General features: G+C 34.0%; 1 protein-coding gene across 2 annotated transcripts in view; it reads right to left on the bottom strand.

Annotated features, from left to right (window-relative positions):
• The window catches only part of LOC123315157 (microtubule-associated protein tau-like), a 35,447-nt gene extending 20,556 nt beyond the window's left edge, over positions 1-14,891 (bottom strand). For both annotated transcript variants that reach the window (XM_044900743.1, XM_044900744.1), the window contains exons 1-3: positions 14,787-14,891; positions 8,447-9,737; positions 8,347-8,390 (exon numbers count right to left, since the gene is read on the bottom strand). In XM_044900743.1, the coding sequence (XP_044756678.1) occupies positions 8,347-8,390; positions 8,447-9,737; positions 14,787-14,876 (1,425 nt within the window). In that variant the 5' untranslated portion in view covers positions 14,877-14,891. The remainder of the gene's footprint in view (positions 1-8,346; positions 8,391-8,446; positions 9,738-14,786) is intronic.
• Between the last annotated feature and the right edge of the window lie 12,820 nt (positions 14,892-27,711).

Genomic DNA, 27,711 nt, shown 5'->3' with positions numbered 1-27,711 from the left:
GGAGACCTATAAAATTCGATCAGTTTTCGTACTATTTCAAACTAGGTAGAAGGTGATAACGTTTTAGAACGAGCTTTTATCACGTGATATTATAACTCTAAAAGTGGGAGCAAATTGGCGTGTTGCTGCAATTGTCTGACATTAACTGCGCAGCAAATGATAGTAATAGATTTCACATGTTCAGCGGAATTAAGACATATCCAGTGATATATTGATTCGAAAATAGGGTGTTACTGGATAATAAACCGTGTGTTTCTTTTTGATGTGCGTAATTATTCCACATTTGCAATTTTCTCCCTTTGACATATTGTCAAATATGTGTATCGAATTTGAAGAGCAGCAGTTGCTATATTCTGAACCTAAAAATTGTAGAATTGATATATTATTCCTACAGGGTGTTGTTCAGAGATTCTTACTTCTCGTAAGTTGAAAATTAGTCGAAAAAATTCTCTGACACCTTGGAGTGTTGGTCGACACAAGATATTGTTTATGGGCTAATGTTCTAAACCAGCGAAGTAAAACTCAGGAATGACCGTAGGCTCGTAGACAATGTGGGACTCTAAACCTAGTCTTAAAGAGGATGATATACAGGAAATCCAGTCCAGCAGCTACTGCTGGACAATAACAAATATAACGATCTTATTTGAACTAGCCACATGCTTTCACTCAGGATAACAACCAACGTAAAGACCATTCGATCGAAGAAGATGCTAACCATGGTTTCAGTCTTATTTGACCATATCTTAGCACAAAAGCTCCCACTTTGATAAAAGACGACACAGAATTGTTGAACCATTGATTCCTAAGAATTAACCTAAAAATGCTTTGGTTTTCAAACAGTTTCACTTAATTCGTACTCAATTTCAACGAAGAACGAAAAGTTGAAGTAGATATTGGTTTCACATGACAGAGTACGAAACATAATTTTTACGTTTACAAACGTTTGAACGTTTTGTAAAACAAAAGTATACTTCATATTTCCTCTTATAGCGCGCCGTTTACGAATGAATTGATGTTCAAAAATAAAAAATATCTGTGAAATTCGAAAAATTGGGTACTTTTAAAGAATTCAAGTCTTTTTAAAAGATCCACAGATGTGTAGTGTCATAGATTTTGCTAGTTATTCTGAAGGTAATTTTGTTTTTCCAGAGCTATATCTTTATCAGGGCCGAATAAAAAAAATGGTATGAAAAAAGTTTCATACGAGTCAGAGACTCACCCTGTACACAGGGTGTTTCATAAAGCACTCTGTGTATCCTTTACAATAGGCATCGTAGACCCTACAACTATGGGTTATTTGCAATCGTTTGTTTGTCATCTACCCGCAGTTGAGCTATGTACACTGCACCCTGTATGTTTATTTCTGTATCTATCTCTATCGTTTATTCTGACTGATACATTCGTACCCCTTTTCCTCGAAAGCAAACCTTTGTCGCTAGACTCACGCTATAAAATCTGAAAGAGGAGGGCGAATGTTTCTCGAGAGTTTCTTTCTCTCTTTCTTGATTCATGTTGCGAAAGACCACGGATGAAACAGGGTGGTACCCGAATATCCTGGACCACCCTACATCCCTTCCCGACCATCAAGTAAACACCGATATCCGGTGAAATCGAGATGGGTCGATGGGATCCACCTCAATACAACTCTAACAAGGGGTTTTTTAACTCTCTCAGCATTCAGGTGCACAATCCTGAAACTGTCCTCCTCACTTTATATACGTATAATCCCGATATTCCGTGCAGTTGCATTATTTACCTTTCGAGTTCAAACTCTGTCACTGTTCTTTGATTTTAATATAATTTTCAGTTCGCTTATACCCAAATTGCTTGACTTTTGCTGTTTCTGGTACTTCTAGACTAGATAGGTAAAAACGTTGATAGAAGTGCTTGGCTCGATTTTCATGAAAAGTCCATTACTGAAAACCGTTTCACGATATGTTCATTTGTCTTGTCTTGAAAATATGACCGAATCTGTCGAATTTGTCGATTTCGAAAATGTGCCGTATTAGCTTCTTTATTCTCAAAAATATCAGAAAACGGTAAAAACTTCCTACACGCACTTTTTCACTGGGAATACTATACCATATTCAACTTCTCTTATCTCTTGTACTAAGGGCCCAAAAAAAACCAACTTCGTTATTTTAAATACGAATGCATTCATGCTTTTCAAAAATATGTATACATATACAGGGTGGTCCAGATCGTAACCAAGAAATTTTAACCACGTATTCTACATCAAAAATAAGCCCCAGTTTGTCATATAAACATATGTAGAGAAATGTTTCCTCTCCGAGATACGGGGTGTTAAAATTATGGAAAAAAAATGTTTTTATTAATAACTTTCACACTGCTTGAAATATTTTTATGAAATTTGAGACATAGGTTTTGAGCGTCAAGGAACACTTTTTGCATAATATCATTTCTTTTCTATTCTACCAGTGGCGTGCGTACTGCAGCGATGAATATTTTCACATAAAGAAATTGATACGCCACTGGTTTTTCCGACAATAAAAATGGCTATTTAAATCCTTATTTAATTTGGAGCAAATTCGGTCTCTTGACTTTTTGCTGAACGAGGCACCGTTTCCGGTTAAAAAAATAAAACACATTCTCATGCATGAAGAAATCGCCAAAATTTGATATGGTAGGAATCTACCTGATAATAATAAGACTATTTTTGTGAACAAAACGTGTAACATCAATCTATCAAATTTCTTGGCTTGATCGTATATGATCAACTGAGGTGGTGTGATCTTATTGACTACTTGAGTGCTAGATCTCTTCCTGTTGAGTCACTAATTAATGTGTATTATGGTTTGTTTCATTCTCATTTGAATTACAATATTCTACTTTGGGGTAATTCGGTATCTATTCAAAGAATATTAATAGCACAAAAGAGAATCATAAGTCTTATTTTTGGGTTGAGCGCTCGTACTTCATGTAAAAGTTATTTTAGTGAAAAAAAGATAATGACTGTGCCTTCACTGTACATCTATAGATGTTTGATATATATTAAAGAAAAAATTAGGACTGTATCACATCTCTCTGACAGTCACAATTATAATACTAGGAATACAACGACTTTGTCTATTCCTGTTCACAGAACATCCCAATATGAGCATTCTCCTCACTTCCAGAGCATTGGGTTATACAACCATTATACAACCAGCTATTAGAGAGTTGGGATTCACTGCGTTCAGGAGTAGACTGAGACAAATATTAGTCAGTAAGGCATATTACTCTGTTGATGAGTATCTATGTGATGCCGATTCTCATGTTTAAGAGAAAGACTTTTTCTATATTGGTTTGATAATTTTTCTTTTGTCTTTATGTTTATTACTTGTATTGTATTGTTTTGTTTGCTTTATCGACGTGCCCATACATATGTAAATGTCGGAGGGGATTGAATAAAATTATTATTATTATTATAACTAAAAAAAATAAGCATTCAACTAACAACCACACTCAAAACGAACTTAAAGAAGATGTTCGAAGTATAAACCATTTTGCTGAACTTGTTTTTCATGGTTATGCTTGTATTGAAACGAGTAATTGGAAAACAAAACTGTCATTTAAGTTTTTTAATCAAATTATTCTACCCTAAAAATAAGAGTTGGGCGTGTGTTGAATTTATCTAATCTTAGAAAATTGCTACAAAACCGGAGTAAGCTTTTTATTGCTATACCAAATTTTGGCGATTTCTTTATGCATGAGAATGTGTTTTATTTTTTTAACCGGAAACGGTGCCACGTTCAGCAGAAAGTCAAGAAACCGAATTTGCTCCAAATTGAATAAGGATTTGAATAGTAATTTTTTTGTCCAAAAAACCAGTGGCGTATCAATTTTTTTATCTGAAAATATTCAGTCTCGCTGCAGTACGGACGCCATTGGTAGAATAGAAAAGAAATGATATTATGCAAAAAGTGCTCCTTGATGTTCAAAACCTATGTCTCAAATTTCATAAAAATATTTCAAGCAATGTGAAAGTTATTAATAAAAAACATTTTTTTTCTATAATTTTAACACCCCGTATCTCGAGAGGAAACATTTCTCGACGTATGTTTATAGGACAAACTAGGGCTTATTTTTGATGTAGAATAAGTGGTTGAAATTTCTTGGTTACGATCTGGACCACCCTGTATATTTATGTCGATATATTAGTTCCTTACCCAAAGCAAAATCACTATTTTAGTGAAATTTGCATTTTTTATAGAATTCTAAGAAACCATCGACCACAAAATTGTCCACTCCCCGAATAAATCCCCATCTCTAAGATACGAATTGAAATTGTCCGTTCATATAATTTCATTTGTTAGCTGAAACGCCTATAACTTCAATAAAATCATATAATTCATAATTCATGTTACACTCAATTAGAATAAATATCGAGCAGAATTTCTATGATAAATTTTAATATAACTTATAAAAAGTTCTTAAATTGGGTTCTATTATTCTGTAAACAAATTATTCCTCTTTTTTTAACAGAATTCATTGTATTCAACAGCATATAACTAGGGAAATATCTCTGAAGGCTATCCTGACTTTCTGCTCTAAATCAGCCCTATTTATGACTGGAGTCTTGAAACATTTTTTTTTAACATATCCCCACACGAAGAAATCTGAACGATTGAGGTCTTGTGATCTTGCTGGCCATGGAATAGGACCATGCGTTCCCATCCACTGATTCTCGAATAAACTATTCAATTCGATTTCGGTTCGTTGCGAATTATGGGCAGGTGCGCCATCCCGCTGATAAGAAAGCAACCTCAATTCTCTGAGAGGAATATTGTCAATTTTCTAAATTATTCAAATAAACCCGCGTATCAAAATTTTCTTCATATATTTTAGGTCCCAGAAATCTTCCGTTCACAATTGCAAGCCATACATTGAATCCAAACGGCGCATGCCTGTTTATTTGTGTCTACAAATATACAGGGTGTTTCCAAATTAGACGTAAACCTTGGAGGTGTTAGTATCACTCATTTGCTGTCGTTTGAGCCATATTTATTGATAACCAAAAATCAACAGTTTCCGAGATATTTGAGTTCTTGTGTTTTTCAAAAAATTTCTCACCTTACTTCATTTATCGTCAATTTTTTCTACGTTGACCAAGTTTTATAATAATAATTATATATTTTATTATATTATTATAATTTTGGATTATTTTCATGAGAAAAAAATATGATATGTATGAAAAAAACAAAACTATCCTGTATCAGATGTTGAAAAATAATTAATGATTCGAAATTTGGTATATGAAGAAAAAAAAATCAATTTCTAATATCAATTTGCCTGCAACTTTCGAATTCCACAATTCATGTATGAAAAAATTATTTTAAAAGCTTGCCAAATTCCTTATTCATTCCCTAAAAGAGTTTTCGTTAGAATGCAGTCACTAGTTTCGTTTCAGCAGATTATTTTATAAATAACCTTTGAATGTCCAATATGAGAAATAGTAAATGAGTTATCAAAAGGGATCTTTGTCAACATCTAATACAAGATATTTTTGCTTTTTTCATACGTATCATATCTTTTTCTGATGAAAATAATCCTAAATAATTATAATCAAACTTGGTCAACATAGAAAAAATTGACGAAAAATGAAGTAAGGTAAGAAATTTTTTGAAAACACAAGTACTCAAATATCTCGGAAACTAAATATTGATTTTTGGTTATGAATAAATTTGGCTCAAACGACAGCAAATGAGTGATATTAACACCTCCTCCAAGGTTCACGTCTAATTTGGAAACGCCCTGTATATTTTCATTTTGGTATGACCAATAGTGTCCATTATATCTATCCATATAACTTTAATCTTAAATGAACGGAAAGTTTCAATTCGTATCATAGAAATGATTGACCATGTTATGGAGAGTAGAGAGAAGGAGAACGATCGCCGTACTAAAAATGTGTCTCCAAAAACGGGGAAAATAGGTGTCGCTGCGATTACAGCGGGTATCGATAAGGAGTGGGGATTCAAGCGTCAATGTGAAATGAACAGCCTTCATGTTATTTAAGGTTATGTGTCATCGTGGTTTTTCTGATGATTTTTCAAATAACTTTCTTCAAATCTATATTGAATATGAGTTCTCTGAATTATATGCAATAAAATGCAAGTCGAAATCAATGAAATTCAAAAGAAATCACTGATCAAAAAAATTGTACCTACTTTTGTTTATCATTGTTTATTGAAAGCAGCTATGTTAGTTGGTTTACTAATCTTCAAAATAATATAAATCCGTAGTGAGGAGTAGTACACATCCAGACAACAAAAGGTAGCAGTCTCAGATTTATCACTTAGGTATTAGAGTAGATTCTTTTGCCAATACTCAGCTGAGAACCGATATAAACCATATATTATGTTATGCCAACAAAATTCTTCAAGAATATTTACTTCTGAACAACTTCTCACGAGGGATGACAATTTCGATTTCGTTTATAATGAATCCATCATCTTTTTGATATCTTCATCGCAGAAGTGCTCTTGACACACAAATTGATTGGGAGTTGATTCTTGAGATAAGGTTTTTTCCAATTTTCTCTCAAAAATGCTCTCGGAAATTTTATCTCTTCTCCTTTTCTTTCCGATGACAAAACACTCTTATACTAGCGCACGCTTCAACATTTCACCATGGTCATATGTTGTTCTCTTATCAAAAATCGACAATAATAATATTCCTATCATCTGTCACCAGGGAAACAGTTCACTCAGCCAACGAGCCAACTACAATTTGATTTGTGTAAACAAAATTTCGCACTCTCGTGATGGCCAGCGCGACTGTTGGCAAAAGCATGAACTACCACTATTGGTACATATTTTAGGGGACAAAAAATCTGTGGTCTCAAAGCAGCGATCGTTCTCCTTCTCTCTACTCTCCATAGACCATGTTGTGGTCAATGGTTTCATAGAATTCTATCAAAAATGCAAATTTCACTAAAATGGTGAAATGGTTTTCAGTAATGGACGAAAATCGAGCGCAGGACTCCTCTCAACGTTTTTACCTATCTAGTCAGGAAGTATCAGAAACAGCCAAAATCATGCAATTTGGGATACCCTTTACATCGAAACCGCCTAAGTGTTCGTGGTCGAACCTATTCGAACTAACCCATTAAATTTGTTTCTCTGTCTCTTGAAGGTGAAATTATCAGGTTGCAATAGGTACATTTTGTGATCAACCTAATGAATTCGCTGCACTTTTTTTTATAATATATAATTAAGTCAACCGACTAATTGCATTCACTGCATGATTTTCTTGAAAGTTTCATTTGTATTGAGTTAATTGCTACATATACAGTACCTATTGTCTTTTAAAGTTGAATTATGGTTTTATCACTTTTATTGAATTCATTCAACTTTCGAGAGTTAAATCAAGCGGTAAATGATTGAAAATTGATTTTCTTGACTTTATATGGTAGTCAAAACTCGACTTACTATTGTCGATATGTAGATTGAATCAAATTTTTGTGAAGTTAATAGTACTAGTGGTTTACTTGTAATTAAATTGATGAGATCTAGGTTTCAATTAATTGTTATGGATAACACTTAAGATAACTCATCGACTAGTAGGTACTTGAGTTGGCGCCTGAGAATTAAATCTTGGAAAAACCCCATTGCAGAAGAATAGCTTTTCACACCTCTCTCTACACAATTCGCAGTAATCACCCTCAATGTACAATGATAACATTTCCCATTTTCCCTTACTATTTTTTTCGAATCGACTCCGTTTGAAAGATACAGGCTGTTTAAAAACCATAAAAAATGTTATTTTTAGTTCACAAACAGTTTTATCGATTGAAATGAATTTGGGAATATTCATAGTTTTTCATTTATTTGATAAATCTTCGAACACAAGATATCACCCACGCCTTCCAGTTTTCTCATTATGACCATAAGGTACCAAAAAATACAAAAAATTCGAAGAACCCAACTCTTCCAACTAAGTTGGACGCTATCTAATGAATATTTGAATGTTTTGTAAAATAAAAGTATTCCTCATATTTTTCCGTATAATGCGCTGTTTTCGAGTAATTTGATATTGAAAAATTGAAAACTATCTGTGTTTGAAAAATTAGATACTTTGTCTGAATACAACCTTGTTTGAAAGATCACAGATGTCACAGATTAAGCTAGTTATTATAAAAGTAATTTTGTTTTTCCAGGGGTGGCTCAGCTCATTATGAAAACTTAAATTGTCTGTATATTTTTATCAGTGTCGAATCGGAAAAAATGGTATAGGAAAAAAGTGTTTCTTTTGACCTCAAAAATCTACCGTTGAAATGTTTGTATCAGTCAAAGACTCAACCTGTATATATGATGAAATGAAAAAAAATTAAGAAGTACTCACATTTCCTTGCGTAGATTCGTCAACGCCGCTGTCGTTATCTCCTTCTGAAACAAAAACGGCAATTAACATTTTGGGCCGAGGTGAGATCAGACCAGAGTACCTATTTTAACAGAAGATTTCGCTTTCGTTAAATTCTCTATTTGAAGCGATTTTTTTTTCGTTTCAACATTATTCGCTTTTTCCGCTTTCGGTTGAGGAGTAGATGATTCATTTGATTCTACCTGTTGAATGTTACTATCTTTCTCCGTTTTCGTTTGATGAGTGGATGCTTTATTTATTTCGCTCTGGTGGAGGTGACTCTCTATCTTTGTTTTCGATTGAGGAGTGGATGCTCTATTTGTTTCTGTCTGGTGGAGATTACTCCTTTTCTCCGTTTTTGCTTGAGGAGTGGATGCTCTACTTGTTTCTGTCTGCTGAAGGTTACTACCTCTATCCGTTTGCGATTGAGGAGTGGTTGCTTCACTTCTTTCTGTCTGATGAGAGTTATTCTCTTTTTCTTTATCAGTTTTGCTGGCCAAATTGTCATTAGGTTTATCGATGACTGGATTCTCATTAATATTTTCTCTCGTTAAACTTGTGACTGAAGGAGATGCTTTCAAATTGATTGATGATCTGGAATCTGCTCTTTGAATGGATGAATCGCCATATGATGTACCGTTTATATTTTTCGCATCGAAGTTTTCCAAAATTTGGCTCATTCTTGAACTGGACCTTGACTCTGGACGAGAAGGATATTCATGTTCTGATTTCCTTTCCAAACTTTCTTGTGAACCTGTAAGCCTCCTTTCATCTATACTGTTTTTTCTGCTGAATGTTCTTGACGGATCTTCATTGAGATTTGTAGTAGACGAGTGTAAAGAACTAGATGCCGATTTGGGAGGGGTACTTCTCCCCCAGTTGGCGTTGGCATGCTCATTCATCTCCATATTTGCATTTCCGGGTGGTGAACTGTTGATATCTGTGGACTCCAGGGTTTGGCTTCTTGTAAAATGTTCTCTTCCAATCTTCTGATGCTCTGAATTGGGGTCTGATCTCTGATGAATCAAGTTAGGAATTCGTGCCCCAGGTGGTATTCCTCTTGGAAAGGCGCCAGGTGGAAAAGGTCCTCCAGGAGGTCTTATATTAGGCCCCCCAAGCCTTATATTCTGATTTATCTGATTGTTTGGGAATCCTTGTTGGAAAGGAGGTCTACCCGTTGCACCTGGGGGTCTTTGTATGAAAGCTGTTCCTGGAGGTGGTGGTCTTATCTGTTGACCTGGCGGTCTGATTTGTTGCGGATTTGGAAACCCCGGGCGTATGGGAAAGGACGACCTGCTATCAATCCTTGTCAAGGGCGGTCGTGGAGGATATCCAGCAGGGGGTGTGTTGTTTCCGTTAGGAAATTGCTTGATCTAATGAAAATAATTGGGATCGTGAGCTAATCATAGACTGACAATACTGCTTTACAAGCAGTACTATGATTTGAAGTCATTCTGTTATTAGAATTTTCTAGGGAATGAGTTTTTTATTTGTAGTTCTAACAACCTGATTATATGATTATATCTTCTGAAACTCTTTAGGGTTTTCACACCCAGTCTCTGAAACAAAATCAATTAAAAAATTGAAATAATTGATTTTGTTTCAGAGACTGGGAGCGAAAACCCTGCAGAGTTTTCCCAGATTGAATTTCAATCGAAACCTGATTATAATCGTACAACGATATGTTTGATGGTACTAAGAAGTAGGGTTGCTACACCGCTAAAACACGACAAGCGTCTGGCGGCCATATTTTGATACAATGTTTTTTGAATTTTCGTTTCATGAAGCGTCTCGCCGAATGAACCACTACTACTATAAATCAGAGTCTACCAGAGTCGAATTCGAATTATTAGTCTATGAGCTTGACAACCTAACGTCAGTATTTTTTTCATTCGTTTGCGCAATTTCACCGAAAATCAGCTGATTTAAAGTGCAGTGTAGATTACACTACACTGAGAAACAGACGAAAGGACCTATTTATACTCCATTCAAAAATGATTGACATCTTAGTAGTTCTTGAAAGTACAGAGAGGCAGCTATCTGGCCACAGAAGAACTTGAATAATTTCTGTAGATTCAATCACAGAACTGGAATATACAGGATGAGTCATTGACTAGTAGAAATATTTTAACAGTAGATTCTTAAGGTCAAGAGAAACACTTTTTTCCTTTACCATTTTTTCCGAATCGGCTAAGTTTAAAAGATACAGGCTATTGAAAAACCAGTAAAAAAAGCTATTTTTATTTTTATCTCACAAACGGTTTTATCGAATGAAATGAATTTCGGAATATAGTTTTTCATTTATTTGATTAATCTTTTTCGAACACAAGAAATCACCCCAGTCTTTTTTTTTTCGAGTAATTTGATATTCAAAAAATACAAAGTATCTGTGAAATTTGAAAAATTGGGTACTTTGCGCTTGATATAACTCTGTTCAGAAGATCCGCAGATATGTGGTGTCACAGATTTAGCTAGGTAATTTTGTTTGGCAAAATGTCTGTGGTGGCATAGCTCATTACTTTTAAAATGGCTATATCTTTTCATCAGGGCCGAATCGGAAAAAATGGTAAAGAAAAAAAGTGTTTCTTTTGACCTCAAGAATCTACTGTTAACATATTTGTACGAGTCAAAGAAACTCGGTTTAAAAGATCCACAGATGTGTACCTAGTGTTAGAGATTTAGCTAGTTATTCTGAGGGTAATTTTGTTTTTTCAGGGGTGGCGCAGCTCACTATGAAATCTTGAAAGGACTTCTTTTGACCTCAAGAATCTACTGTTAAAATATCTGTACGAGTCAAAGACTCAACCTGTATAAATGTAATCTAGAGAAGTATTTGAGAAGAAGCAATATTCAAATTCAAAGTATATTAATCAGCTTTCAAAACTGATACAATTATGTTTCCAATTTGTAGAGGAAGTGGTCCGAATATGAGCCCTGCAGTTATTATGGGCCCCTGATATATTTCCACTATTTCCACTAGAGCATGCGCGAAAGTGAATTCCGTACTGAAACACTTCTATTAGGCTCTTAAACATTTTATTGTACATGCGCGCAGAATCTATTGTATTTCTGTAGAAACCGGGAGCGATAAGTTTATTTATGTATTTACAAAATTGTTTTATGGTAAATGTTTCTGTGGGACTTGTTAACGTCTGTGTTTAAATCGTGATAGTTGACGTGTTAGTATGTTAGAATAGTGACCAATAGCTGATATTCCAAAGGAAAACTAACATAAATACTAACTAGAAAAGACATTAGATGCTTTTGAAGAATCACATGGAATGTTGGTAATATGGGCCACTTACGTGGTCCTATTATGGGACAGGATTCATATTCGGAAGAGTTAGAGAAATCCAGCATCAGCATACCTAAGAAAACAGACACCAAACGACAAGTCTTTTCAGAATCAAGAGCTAAGAAGACAACAAACAAAAAAGTATCAAGCAAAAGACAATGAGGTCAGCAAATCTGAGGATGGAACTCATGAGTTTGTCTCAGACGATGAGGATATGGATATCGACGAAATTGGAAAATTTGTTCCTAATGACCGTGATGCAGCATGCCTATTTCAAACTCTTACCTATCAATTATTCACTAGGGGGCCAATATCACACGCAATCTGATCCAGATATGTACATTATCTTAATTTTTAACACAAATCCCACCTAAATTTAATTTTTTGTTAATCTCTTTTTATATACCATAGGTAAACCTCTAAGCTTGCAGTGTGTCATTTATTGGATATTTATTAGTAGCATCAGAAGATTAAGTAACAAAAACCAAAAGGAGGGCTCATATTGGGGCCACTTCCTCTACGATTAAATTAAGAACAGTACAAAAAACAAATTATCGTCGGTCATTGAATAGATTCACACATAATAGGTCTATAGATCACTATTTATTCACAATACCAACCTGAATTCCGCAACACAAAATCTAAACTTATGGACTATTAAATTATATTTTCCATAGCCACCAGAGATGTCAATCATTCTTGAATGGAAAGTATAAAACAATGATTAATGTCCTATCAATGATATGGATAAAATCGACCATTTTCGAGATATTCTAATGTGACATTTTATTGAGAATGCCGTTTGAAACATTGGAATTGATAGCTTTTTTCGGTATAACTGGAAGTGAAAAAAAACAGATTTTCCTCGCATACAGATAACACAGTGAAAATTAATTTCATGCAAATATCTTGAGCAGTTCTCCGTATAATTTTACGGGAGATATGTGAGGTTTAAAAAGAATGATGCTGATTTTATACGATAGCATCAATAGTGCTTAATTAAAGCATTTTTTAATTCTTCTAGAAAATTCTGAAATAATTCAAAAGTGATTGCGGGAATTTGGGAGAATTTATCTTTCCTTTCAAAGCTTTATTAAAAACTCGCCAACGTTTCGGAAACAATTCCTCCTTCCTCAAGGTTGTGGGGACAGAAAGTAAAATTTATTGTTTTTGAAGTTGAGACCCACGACAAAGCACTCACCTTATTTTTGATTGTGTTCAAATGAGAAGTAAATAATATATGAGTTAATATATTCAACTTCAGTGGGTTTCATGATGCAAGTCCATCTCATAAACCTTGTTGGAGGTTGTTGCATCGCTAGATATCGATTATACAAAAACATTTGGGATACAATTTTGTGTTTTATATGAGGGGGATAGAGCTGTTCGTGATCTAGGGTTACACGAGTCTAGATTCTTCGAATAAAATTTGAGTATCTAAGCAGAAGAATGTCACACAAGTATCTTTTGTTGCATTTCATGTACCAGGCTCTAAGGTCTCCGATTTCCAGGTTCGGAAAAATTCCGTGATATATATTCATCTTGGTAATTAACATATGTTTGATCACCATATAGTGCCGTGTTTTGCATAATCGTGCTAGATGAGGTTTACAGGAATTCCTCAAATTGAAATTTCGAATATAGAGGTTCTTCAGAAAATATTATATCGAGCCAAACAGCAACAATTATCGTTTATTTCGAAACATTGTGAATTTCCCATTGATTTACCTATATTGAAACTTTCTTCTTTTATGCGTTGAAATGCCGCACACACAAAAAATCCAAATGTACAATTCTGACTTTCACCTCAGAATTCCGACTTTCAAGTCAGAATTCTGACATGTATCTCAAAATTCCGACTTGCAAGTCGGTATTGTACATTTGGGTTTTTTTTTGTGTGGCACTTCCACGTTTTCGTAATCTCCAGTCTTTGAAAAAATAATTAATTTCTAGGAATTCTTCAAATAGTTCTTATGACCTCCAGGCTGGGAGTATATATGATCCATTGTTTGAAAAATAATGGATTAGACCGATAAGAAAGCAGAAATGGAGAAATATCTTAACAATAAGTTCCATAATATTTTCGAACAGCATGAATTTCTCTTCATGGCATTTTATTCATACATCAGTTCTTCCTAGAATAATGATTGATGACTTTGATTATATTGGTATCATGAAAAAATTTTTTGGTTCACTTTGAGAAAATTCAGTGAAACTTCGGTAAGACATCACAAAGGATGAACTCATCAATACAATGTGAGTTCGAATGAAAATATGAAAAATGAACGATTTTAGGTGCTAATACTGAAGCACATACCTTTGAAGAATAGAAATAGACATGAATTGAAGTAGAATATCAAACAGAATTATGAGGTCTTTTGAATGTGATGACAAAGGCTGATTTTGGGGATATTTGCAGGTTTTTGGTTCTCCCCCAGAAGTGATTGTGTACGTTGCTATGTGTAGGATGAATATTTGCTAAGTTATTTTTTTTCTTCGAAAATATTTGGAAACTATGAGATGTTGTTTTTTGAAGCTTTGTTATATTGTCTCGAATATATTTCTTCATAAGAGCTTACTCAGATTCACTTGCTAAGCTCATTGGTATAATGGAAAACTTCATTTTTTTCACTTATATTTTCTATTATTTTGTTATATATTATATATGAGAAAAATTGAATGACTTGTGTTAAGTACCTAGCTACCTAGTAGTTAGTAAATGGGTACTTTAGCTGAATACAACTCTGTTTAAAAGATCCACAGATGTGTAGTGTCGCAGATTTATCTAGTTATTATGAAGGTAATTTTGTTTTTCCTGGTCTGGAATAGCTCATTATGGAAACTTAAAATGGCTATATCTTTTTATCAGGTCAGGGCCGAGTCAAAAAAAATGGTATAGGAAGAAAGTGTTTCTTTTGACCTCAAAAATATACTGTTAAAATATTTATACTAGTCAAAGACTCGCCCTTCATATAACCTTAAAAAAAAATTAATATTTTTTATATTAGTGAATTTCTTCAATATTTATGGCTTTTTTGTTTCTCTACTTCTTGTTATCCAGCTACCAGAAGTTTAAGTGGTACATTGGGTTCAGTGCTTCAGTAAATTCAATCAGAAAAATTCTTACCCCTTCGGAAGGAAGTTTTTCTTGATCTTTGAAAGATTCGGCTCGTTCAGTCTCAGGATGATGGAAAACATTATTTGTAGGCTGTGACATTATTTACAGTTTCTTCAGAGTTAGTAAAAAACTGGAATAATATTTGTTATTTCATAAAATCTGCCACAAGCAGTAACTCATAAGCGGGGAAGGTGCCTACCTTGTTGTTTCGTGCCAAACAGTGTTTACCTAAGTGGGGAAGATCTTTTGGCATGATTGCTTGTGAAGTAGCGTGCCAGCAAAGTTTATTGTATAATTAGCTAGAGATGCGAGCACTTTCCTTCACAGTATTCAAACAAAATTCGGGACTCCATCCGTGCAAAAAAAAAGTTACAATTGATCCGTCATCTGCTTCATTAACATTTGAGGAATGGGTACGACTGAAATGTAGTTTGCAGAAACTTGAACGATTCAATATTTGCGTTTTAGGTGAAGCAGAACATATAGTCAAAAACTGGTTCAGTTCGTGAAAAATATCAAATATTTCGAATAGATTTGTTTGAATGAATCTCAAAGAGACACTCAATATATTTTCAGACAATGATCAGTGATCACAAAATATAACCTTGCAAGTGAGCCATCGTCTATAGTGGTTACCTGAAGTCTATAGTGGATTCTCCTGAATTTCAGGAATTAAATTTAAATTTGTGGCTATTTGTATCATATAGTGGAATTTTTTTCTTCTTTCGAGAGTTTTTCAATATGATGCAATCTGAATTCATTTCTGGTTAGTATATCATAAATGAAGAGAGAAAAGAATACAACTGTAACTGTTTGTATGATTTCGGACAAGAATTTCAATGAGTACTCTTCTGTTGTATACCAAAAGAATTTCGTAAAAACTTACCATACCATACCAAATCAGAACGACTTTGATGCAAATTGAAATATTCGATAATTTGTCTGCCAAAATATTAAAATAAATTCCAGTGAAAAGATCTGTTCTTGACATGATATAGGTAAGTAAGTTGAATATTGAAAAGTTCAAATGTAGGTACCTACTACTTGTTCTCTGTGAAATAGTGTAACATATGGATAGGAAACACCCCAAAGATGGGAATTATAGCAAAAGGTCAAGGGATGAGCCACGCAACCTCTGAAAACAGGTAGCAATAAAATATTGAGAAGACCTCAACTATAGTTCTTGTTTTTGACTAATGTTGAAAAAATGGCAATCCTAAGTTTTCCTACATGCGGTGCTTATAATAGGACATATTTATATTCATCAGCTTTGTTCTTCTATGAAGTTTTTTTGGTTAATTGTTTATTTGAAAGGTTGTTCCCAATTTTCAAATGATCCTTTGAATTTATTCAGCTATTGTCTGATTTTATTCGACTTGTGCTCTAATCAAATTTTAAATTTTTCTATAATTAAAAATTTGAGATACTTCAACTTACTTATATTCGAAATTCTCATTGGGAGACAAAATTGAAAATAGCGGAACAAATTTTTTTTTTCGAAATCGAAAATTGAAATAATTCGGATATTCAGTCGACTTTGAATAATTCAAGACTAATAAAGTGATCATAATTGGTCCATATCTATTTGTGAAAAGATTTCAGTCAGTTAATCCAATCGAATAATCAGAATAAGGAACATTTTTCAAAACGGACAATACCGTCGTATTTCGCCAAATTTGAAAAAAAAAATTAGAAACCATTATTTCAATTTCAGTGAAGTTAAGTGCTCTTCAATTTCATTTCGGAAATTGATCAATGAAAGTGATTTTGTCGTAATGACATCTCCAGGTACCTACTTTATTCAGGGTGCTTCAGATTTAAATAGCTATAACAAACTGATAGGGTAGATAGTAATAATCAAAATGAGGAAAAACTTTCATTTTCTACAAAAATGTGTCCTAACTGCTGAGACGAGGGGTGTTGAAGTTGGTTTTCTGACAATAATTCCAAAATGGCTGAAGATATTCGAAGCAGCCACATTGCTTGAAATTTGACTATTAGGTGATGCTTTTTGCATATTTCACATATTTATTTTTTGGTGTAGATGATAGTTATTTATACAACATACAACATGTGAGTTAAACGAATAAACATTTACAACAACTCACGTAGGTAACTCAAGCTCTCCTTGTTGCACATGGTGAGAATATAAGGAAACGAAAAAATTATATTTTTTTGGTCGAGAATTCAGAAAGTGAGAGCTTTACAAAGTTCTTCTCCACATTGGGTGTGCTGTTGAGTGTTTACCTTGGGATTTGTTGGTCATTTTATCATTAACATTGCGTTGCTATGGAAATAAAGATATTTCAGGAAATTTCGTTTTTCTCGTGAAATTCGCCTTTTTTGAAAAATAATAGCAGAGATTGAGTGTTAACTGCATCAAGGAATACTTTGTAATGAAATTCATCAAAAGCAGTGGTGTGCATATGAGGTATGTCATAAAAAAACGAGAAAAAACCTTATTTTCATTTGAAATTTTTTATCGTTTTGTTCAACACTTAAAGAAGCGTTTCTGGATGACGTTCCTGCAGGAATACTTTGTAAGGAAATTCATCAAAAGCAGTGGTGTGCATATGAGGTATGTCATAAAAAAACGAGAAAAAACCTTATTTTCATTTGAAATTTTTTATCGTTTTGTTCAACACTTAAAGAAGCGTTTCTGGATGACGTTCCTGCAGGAAAAACTCTAACTTCATCCAATGGGGCAATAGGGTTGTTTTTTAGGGATCTAGGAGAAATTCACTACGATTAAAGGATTTTGTTTTTGACGATTCTTGTGCACTAATTACTATCTTATGTCCCTTCAGCACGTCTATGCAGTTGATCATTTTAATTATAGGATATCCTATAGGTAATCTATTTCTGCTATTGTTATTTAAGTAAAGGTGAATTTCAGGAGGAAAACAGAATTTCATAAAACATCGGTATATGTCTATAACAACGCATTGTATCGAGAATATGACGAAAATGTCCCAAGGTAAGGACCTAACAATCCACTCAACATAAGAAAATTTTTATAAGGCCCTCAATATTTCTAAATTCCTATCCAAAAAACTGTAAATTTTCGCTTTCATATGTTCTCACCCTGTACAATGAGAGGAGCTTGAAAAAAATACCTCGCGCCAGTTACTTGAAGATTAAAGATTGTGCTTACACCATTGAATATTATTTATTATATTTCCAGAGCAACATATTGCGTCCAAAAAAACGCGAAGAATCAAAAATAACTTCGTTGAAGTCAACCTTAGGTAATTCTTTAGGTGTCCCACTTAATTTGCTGTTTAGTTTTTATTAACATTGATTCAAGCAGAGGTCTAAGGGATTCTACACAATCCAGGAATCACTAACATGAATTGATATGTGGAAACTTATTCACATCGTTTAATCGAGTTTTAATGTTATCGCATATAAATTTATTAGCCATCGCTTTGATTATGCCTCTGATCAATTATTGCGAAGTCACGTGAGTAACATACCTTGATACCTACATAAATTTACACAAATCTCATGACTCGGAAAATTAAAAGAATTCACTGATTCTCCGAAGTATAATATATTTTGGTTAGTAAGACAATCAAATGGATGACTCCAGAGAGCTGTCTGTTTAGTGTTTTATCACCAGGACATAATAAAATTAAGCCGAAAGCGATAAGGTAGTATTCTATTGAGGGAGACATTCGTGTGGAGTAAGATCATTAGCCAATTAGCTAGGATTTACGTGTTCAGTTACGAAGACACACCTCAAGTTTTATATTTTATGTAGCGTCTCCATGCATAATTCGAGAAATGTTTATACTTAGTTCGCGTGTTAAAGTCGAATTTGGACAAATGAAAATGTAGGAAATCAAGGAATTGACGAAAATGTTGAATTCATTTTAAAAGCAATGGAACTGAAATTGGAACTGTGCAAAAAACAAATTTCATTTCAGAGCGTTCGTGTCAGAAATAAATTATTGAAGGTAAATTCATCCTTGTTTCAAACGCATTTGAAAATTTTGGTCTGAAGAAGTAAATCATTTCAGTGGCAATAATTCCCGATATAATAAAATATTCTATACTGTTCCTTTATGTGGCATTGAATTATAAGAGTATAAACAATAAAAGCTGCATAAACAATAAAAGCAATGGCAAACACAAGTCACAACTCAACGAATAATATGAAAACAAGTTATTTAAATATTCAGGCATTAATTTAGAAAATTGAAAGAAATTATTTGAATATTTCACTAACTGTGGGTCCATATATTGCTAAGATTTATTTACTGATTCGATTTCGTCAGTGGAAACAGTTTTCAGCAAGTGTGTTCCTACTCACCTATAACCAATCTAGTGTCTAAACAAAATAGTAAATATGACCGAAGCTCTACGTAACAAAACTAGCATTATTTTGTTTGTACCCAGTAAGTGCAAAATTCACTACGTGTGCCGTTAATGTGTATCACTGTGATATACAATTGCATGCTGTTATCAATTGATTTATCTTGCTGTAAATGTGCGGGGTAATAATTACGTGCTGGTGTTGGATTACCTGTGACGATAAAAAAGAGGGTGAGTTCACTGTGCCTTCGGAGTACACTGACTTTCAGGAGGTTTTCTGTGATCGAGTGCGCTTGTGTGTGATCGATCCCTTGTGATCCAAAACAAAACGCGGGCTGCACGGACATGAGCCTTCTCATGGAAAATTGTGGTGATTCCACGTTTCACACCTTCAATTATCTATATGAGCTAATCGTCTATTAGTATGGCATCCTTCAGGTGATCGGCCTTTGGAAATTCAACGAGAATGCATAACTTTGATGTAGAGATAGTATTCGATTATTTCATTTTTTCGTCTCAATAACCCAGCTGAATCAAGTAAGGAAAAAATTAGAATTTCTTAGAATGATTACAACCTTTAAGAAGTGCTATTGGTATTTCACGTACTGTCTGATGAAATATCTTATTTACGATAACTTAGTCATACATGGTGTTTCATGAGTCGTTGGTCAAAACCCAATTGGGAATGCAGGTCATCCGGGCCTTTCAGAAAACTTGCATGTTTTGTGTCCTGAGGCCATTAGTTTCGGAGATACGGGGTGATTAATGAACATTAGCCCAAAATTTGCGATAGCCATAACTCTGGATTGCAAGGTCCGATTTCAATCAAATGTTATGGGTTTGTTCACTTCAGAAAGCCCTTTCAAACATGAAACGGCTCATGAAATATCAATATTTTCAGGGCAGTACTCAGAAATCTATATTTTTTACATCTCTCATAAAAATTCAGTTATTGCTATGCAAAAGTACATAATTTATTCTAAGGAATTCAATTTTCACTATGCATGGCACACTTGTCACAAGAGAATAGGAACCGGATGATTTCATATTTTATGTAATTTTTTCGAAATGCGGTCCTGTTTTTATTCCTCTGGGGGTAATATTTATTGTCTTTTGCCGAGATTTTGGATTACTAAATTCTGTTCAACTCTTTTTTATTTCAAACCCTCCGCTCCCCCGAGTGTTCGTAAAAATCTGGTTAAAGGTATGTAAAGTCGAGCAGTGAATTCTTTTGAAAATACATATTGAATTCAGATACAAATGATATGAACCCTATTGAAAAATATAATCCGGAAGTGAATTTGCTTCATGAAACACATAAGTATTAAAATTTATTTTTCCGAAAAACCGATTTATTCCTCTAAAACAACAATGAGAATGTCATAAGAGATGTTCCAATGGAGTTCTTCTATATCGACTCATATCCTAGCTCTTGAAATCATATTATTCATTGCACTGCGTAGGTTTCTTCTATCCTCTGTGGCATATTATACTTCCTCTTTCAGATAGCCCACAGAAAATAATCTAGGGCCGTTAGATCCGAGGACCTCGAGGTCCATGCCACATGTCTATACCATTTCCTGTCCATCTGTTCGGAAAGTTGTTATTCAGCCTGTGAATTCTCCCGATTCTTCTAGCCATGGAGCAAAAGTAGGAAATTGAAAAAAATTTAAATTGATTTCTCCTGTTTACCTTTCTTCGAATATGTAAGGAACAATAACTGATATGGACAGCTCTAATTGGAAGCAAAGAACATCTTTTCTTGAATTTAATTAACACAAATATTCAATGTTTGAAAAAAATCATATTAAGCATATTTACTGCTGAATACGAGTCAGAATATTTTGTATTTCGAAGCGAATTTACTCACGTATTACATTTTCTAAGAGAGTTTACTTCATTTGAATCTAAATTCAAAATGTGATTCCAAAAGATCTCATATCTTATCTTAGATTATGCATACCTTTAATCACTTTTCAAGCACACTCAGTGGAAACTGAAGGTTTAAAATGAAAAATACTTTAACAGAATTAAAAAAAAAAATCAAAATCACGACAGAAGAAAATAAATAATATAACTGAAGGAATAAAAAGAGGACCATATTTCGTAAAAATTACAAAAAAGATGAGTTCGTCCGGTTCCTTATCCTTTGTGACAAGTGCGCCATGCAAAGTGAAAATTTAATTCCTTCGAATAAATTATGTAGTTTTTCATGGCAATAACGAAATTTCTGAAAGGAATGTGAAAAATAGAGCTTGAAAGAAAAAGCATGATATTCTGTGTACTGCCTTGAAAATATTGATATTTCGTGAGTCGTTCGAAAGAGCTGTGGACAAACCCATAAAATTTGATCGAAATCGGACTTTGCATTCCAGAGTTATGGTTATCGCAAATTTAGGCTAATCATTAATCGCCACGTATCTCCGAAACTAATAGCCTTAGGATACAAAACAAGCAACTTTTTTGAAAGACCTTGATGACCTGCATTCACCATTAGGCTATGGCTAACTACTAATGAAACACCCTGTATATACATGAAAATCTTTTAACTGTTTTCTATAGTATTTGAATGTCAGGCAGCGAACTCAATTTTGGTACCGAACAATTTTATATATATGTAGGTACACTTGTCTTAGAGTTATGTAGCCTCCTTGAAGCCCTGTCAAATCCTGGAGTTCACGGGAACACTAAAGCTGGAGGGCGAGCTATTAAATGACGCAGTTGTGACAACATCCCTGATGGGGTTCACAATCGGCCTTAAGATCTGTGTAATCTCCTCACCAAATTATAAACTATAACATTAAAATCTAACTATAGGGAAAAACGGGAAATGTTGGACCTACAAGACCTCTTTTGAACTGAAGAACACCTCAGGGCATACTCCTAATAAGATTGTCGATTTCCTCCCGAGTTGTCCTAGGCAACTTTATCTCATGTCGAAGTACCGCTAGAGTCTGTGGAGATAGGTCTAAACAAAGTAATTGTCTTCCCCTAATGTCCCAGACATGTTGGATGGGTGAAAGATAGGGAGATCTGAGAGGCCAAGGCAAAAAAACGACTAGATTTTCTTCAAATTGAACAAACATAATTCTGGCTACATGTGGTCCTGCATTATCTTGTTGAAAAAGAGGGTTGGATATAGTGCGACATGAGTGGCAGAACATGTGATTCCACCACCTCCTGGTTGCAACTCACGGTGGTCATGTTGCCTCTGATAAATAGCAAAGGTGAGCTACTTCCATGAGCCATAGCTTCCAATACCATATTTCAGGAAATTTGTTGCACATGTCTTTTTACAAAAAATTCAGGTTCTCGGCCTTCTTGATTCCATATCCGAAAATAATCCTCAATGGTATTTAAACTTCTGTGGCTTCTTCTGTCTAGAACATCTTTCACGTAAAAATACTTGAAATCGAAAGATGTGCAGATAAAAACATCAAAGCAACCATCAAGGATCTGATGTAGTGATCTATTCTGATAGTCAAGCTGCTGTAAAACCATTAAACTTATATGTATATCATCAACTCAAAGCCGATATGGGAGTGCCGAAGAAAACTCTACCTAATAGGCGAAAACAACAAGGTCTCTCTAGTTTGGGGTACTGGTAACTCAGAACCAAAAGCCAAGAAGAAGCCAAATACCCAAGCCAGAAATGGGACACAAATGCCACTCATCCGTGACCTTGCTTTGGTATCGAGTGTGATATAGATAAATGCATCTATGAGAAACCAACACGGTCATCGAAAATGCAACTGGCTCATATCATAACCCTGGGAAATGACAATAAGTCCAGAGAAATATCAAGGCGAATAAAACTCACTTGGGCTGCATTCGGTGAGCTTTCATACAGTTTGAGAAATAAAGCAATCCCCATAAACTCAAAACATTGGATAGTTTATCTTAATGTTGTGATCTACATACCTACTGATTTTCTCCCCCAAGTTTGTAATTTCTACCTATAATCTGTGTCTAGTATTCTAGTAGGTATCCATTTTCGTTACCTTTTTTTGTTGATTGCAACAAGTTTCAAACATGCATTCTTCATTAAAATAATTTTAGTCATTGCATTGATTTCATAAGTATCAATCATTTAGTTTGTTTTTCCTAATTTTTTGTTGGAATTGTTTCATTTCATTTTTGTCCTGTATATGGGTTGTAACCTGTTGTAAATAATTCCTTATTATTATTGGCTTTCTTGGAGTACATTGTCGCCGCCTATGATAATTGGTCAGTCAAAAACTGACGAGTGTTGATTATGTGAGAAATAGTATGAAACGTCGAATAACTCTATTACAGAGTGTAGATTAGAGCTCTGGAGCTAGAGGGCTAGCTCTAGATTGGTGCAGTAGTGAGAACAGCCCTAATGGTACCCACAATAGACCTAAAGGTCACATTGTTGTAATACTCTCTTGGCCCTTTCACACTATAACAAAAGTCTATAACTTCTTCTCACTTTAGGTATGATAAACAAATTTTTGATAGTAGCTCCTAATTAGTTCATAAAAATATATGTCAACCTCGTGAAGACTTCAAAAAAATTAGCTGCATATAATATACCTATATTATAGTAACTACTCAATGTAGGATTGTATTTGATTCATTTTTGTGAATGTGATTTCTGGATTCGTTTCCGTTCATTTATGAAAAAAACTTTAATTTAAGGTCACGAGTGTCTTTGGATCGAAGATAGCAGATTGCAGATGAAATTCGACTCCGACGTGGTAACCCTGAATCTACTCCTAGAATTTGTCAAGTTTGTGTTGAAGATTGAATTGATCTGGCCGTTATGCATGAAGATTCATAATTGAACTAAAAACAGAAATATAAGATTTTCACTAACATAATTTTCACGACACGACATGTGTTTCGCTATCACAAAAGCATCTTCAGGTGGGTGTAAGTAAACTGAAATTCATGAAAATCATATACCTAATTCTGTTTTCAAGTTTTTGTTACAAATGATGAGATTGATGCAAGAATGTTGCTATAGAAAACAATTCTCATCTCCATAATATTCGAAATGCTTCGAAGTTGAAAATGATTGCTAATCGAATTTCTCAGTTGAATGAATAGAATTTTATAAACGATCATATTGAATGATAATTATTGAAACCGTACATCTTCCATTTGCTCAGCGATTTCAGGTAAATTGTGCGTATTGTTATCGGTTTCAGATTCGAAAAACTTAATTTGAGCAGGTAGTGGATATATAAATAGACCAAAATGGTATTTTTCGACCACCGTTAGTCAGCAGAATTGTAAATAGCAGCAGTTCTCTGCCAAATCGTTTCGACCTGTTGATATTTATGAAATTAGAATTAGATTGAATGCCTGTACAAGAATTGAGCGTATCAGATTGGAAGTGAGAATTCAATTAAATATTCTTATTATATATAAATCTCGATTCCATATAGGTGTAACGAAAGAAGTCAAAGATCCCGAAGATACAGATAATTATTATCGAAATGGACTCTTGAAAACACACTGGATGGTTTTTCGGCAGGAAGTGATCTAGGGTTGCTTTTGAACCTGATGAAGATTTATTGTCATTAGTACTCAGGAGTTTATTGGTAATATGAAATAATATTAATATAAATCACTGCAGTGATTCCTTATCAAAAAATAGTGTGGGCGTTTTCTAAATCAAGATTGAAAAGACAGGAGAAAATACTATCTTGGAATTTGAGAATAGAAGGAGCAGCGAATTATGTAATTCTAACTGGTGAGAAAGTTGAGAATTGCTTAGTGTAAATTGATCCAGAGGAATTGCCATGGATTTGGATGTAAATCCATTCTTGACTAAAAAAATGTGATCGAGAAAGGAAGCTGCCAAATATATTTGTGAAATGTATGATATTTTATACGAAATAACGATACAATGCTGCAGCATCTCAATAAAATGTATTTTTATTTGAAGTAAAAATTTTGCTAAAAAGGTAAAGAGGTAGTGGTTCTGTTCAAAATGTTCACCTTAGATGTTTCATTTCAAGATTTTGCTCTTGTTCTTCTTTATAAATGTGATGATTTGAAAATAAAATATACCTACTTATAACGACATATTTATCTTTAACAACTCATATCTACATGCACGATTGAAATATGAATCATTGTTTCTATTGGACTGGGTATAGGGTAGTTTTTCGCTACTCTTTTCACTGCTTAATAATTTCAAAGTACCAATGCAGTGCAAAGTTGAATGGGGAATTCTCCTCAATTTGGGCTATCACTGCATATGCAAGTTTAAACTGAATAAGTATGGGTTTAATTCATGATTTTTTCAAATTCACCGCGGAAACTATTCAAAATCATCCTTCAAATATGGGGTTTTGAAATTTAAATCGCTTTGTGCGGAGTTTAAGATTTGGCAACAGCGCATACAAGACAATGAAAAGAACAATGTCCGATCAGCTTGTTTATAAAATAACAGCTGTTGATCTACAGGCGCGTACTTACTGGCGAGCTTCAACTGCAACCGGCCATAAAAATCCCATAAAATTTTACGACCTTCCTCGTTCGTCGCAGACTTCATAGACAGCCATCTTTGTCTATCTCATCAAGATAATGCATTTCTTGTCCTTTATTATCAAGGCATATTTCAGTCGATGTTGCCAGCTTGTACAATCCTCACAAAACGCTTTAAACTTTGAATACCCATTGTTATTTTTCATTTTTAAGGGCTTAAAATAATTTTTTTTGGTAAACGGTTGAAATGATTATTTCAAAATGTGACGTTTCAAAGATATTTCATAAAAAATACATCATTTTCGTCATAAGGAGTATTTCCTATTCCGGACCGAATATCAGTCCCGAATTTAATGACGTCACTCGGGACTGGTCACGAGTCCTGAGTCGGGACTCCAGTCACAGCCTTCAAAAAAATCAATTACATTCCACTCCTCAGTTATAACAATATAAAAAGTTTCCTAATTTAAAGTGACAATTGAACTGTTCGAGTAGAAATAGTAAATATCGAAGATTTGTACTCGGTGCCTTGAAAGGGAGGCTAATCCTCCGAATATAGCTGAGCAATAAAGTTCAGAATATAATGAATTTAAAAAAATATATTTTGGAACGCCTGGACTAGATGTTTAGATGAAAATCCTCTGAGTTTTGAGGTTTTTTTCATGACTGACTTTGACATTGAAATAGAAACACCCTGTGGATTTTTTAATTAATGAAGGGGGAAACATTGGAATGTCTCTGATAGAAGCTGGAAAATTAGGAATTTTTATGCAAAAATCTACAAGGTATTAATCTATTTGAGAAAATTTAAATGGTTTTTTCCAGATAGGAAACGAATTTTCTGAGAATAATATATGACTCATTAAGACAATGATTATGAATGGAAAACTGGGTATTACATTCAAAAAATGAAAGTTGGTATCATTTTCGGTGAAACCGGAAGTTGAACGAATCTGAAATTTTTTTCGAGAATTCTCCTCTGTATCTCTGTATATCTGCCTCGTATCTTTCTTTGAAATATTCTGAAGAATGGTCTTCGTACATCACCCTCTATATATGTGTTAATATGCCGTACGATAAATATAATAAATAATCTATTCTTCAATGAAAGAGTACACTGACATTTCTCATTCCATTTTTTGGAACCGGCTAATACCTATTATTTCTTGTTTTCTTTCCTTCACAGACCGTTGGGAACTTATAACTCTCTGTCTAGGTTGACGGATTTGGACATCTTTTCCAGATTTAGAAGGTTTCGCACTATTTTGTTTAATTATTTTCATTTTGAATTTCTTTGCTCCTAGCACTGTAGGCTGACCAGATTATTCCCAGTTCAATGACGGACGGACCTGGTGAATGTGTATATATTTATTTACAGGGCGAGTCTTAGAATCGTAAAAATATTTTACAGTAGATAATTGAGGTCAAAAGAAAAAAAATTTTCATGTACCATTTTTTCCGATTTAGCCCTGATAAAAAGATATAGATTTCAAAAGAGTTGCATGCGGTCAAAAGTACGCAATTTTTCGAATTTTACAGATATTTTTTATTTATGAACCCCAAATTACTCGAAAACTATATTCCAAAATTCATTTCATTCGATAAAACCGTTTGTGAGAACTGAAAATATCATTTTTTTTATGTTTTTCAAAGAAAAAAAGTGTTTTCTTTGACATCAAGGATCTACAGTACTCTACTCACCCTGTATATGCTTCCAGCTACTCAGCTTCCTACACCGTATAGTGATAAAAAAATGATTTATTGGAAACAGAAAAATAATGCAAGTTTATCACAACACAAAAATGAAAATATAATAATCTTAATACAATGGCTGTGCATTGTGCATTACACTGTGGAATGAGAACAGGGCTTCAGGCGTTCCTAGAGAAGCTTCATCACCCCCAAAATTTGAATGTCTGAAATATTTGGTCAGGGAGGAAGACGCTGCTGCATTAATTATATTCTTGTGTTTGTAACGTGAAACATGCCGTATAATATACCTTATTTCTCCAAATACAATGCCGAATTGACCCTTCGTACATTGGACTTCCGAATCAAGTTTTGTTTTTTTAAGGAATGGAAATTCTTTTAAAAGATCTTCCGTAAATTTGAACTTTTTTTTTATTATCCATCTCAAATAATCTTGAGAATAAGA

Source organism: Coccinella septempunctata, chromosome 6, assembly GCF_907165205.1.
Source record: "Coccinella septempunctata chromosome 6, icCocSept1.1, whole genome shotgun sequence".
Classification (NCBI taxonomy): domain Eukaryota; kingdom Metazoa; phylum Arthropoda; class Insecta; order Coleoptera; family Coccinellidae; genus Coccinella; species Coccinella septempunctata.
Note: the sequence above shows the minus strand (reverse complement) of the source record. Positions and strands in the feature narration are given on the sequence as shown.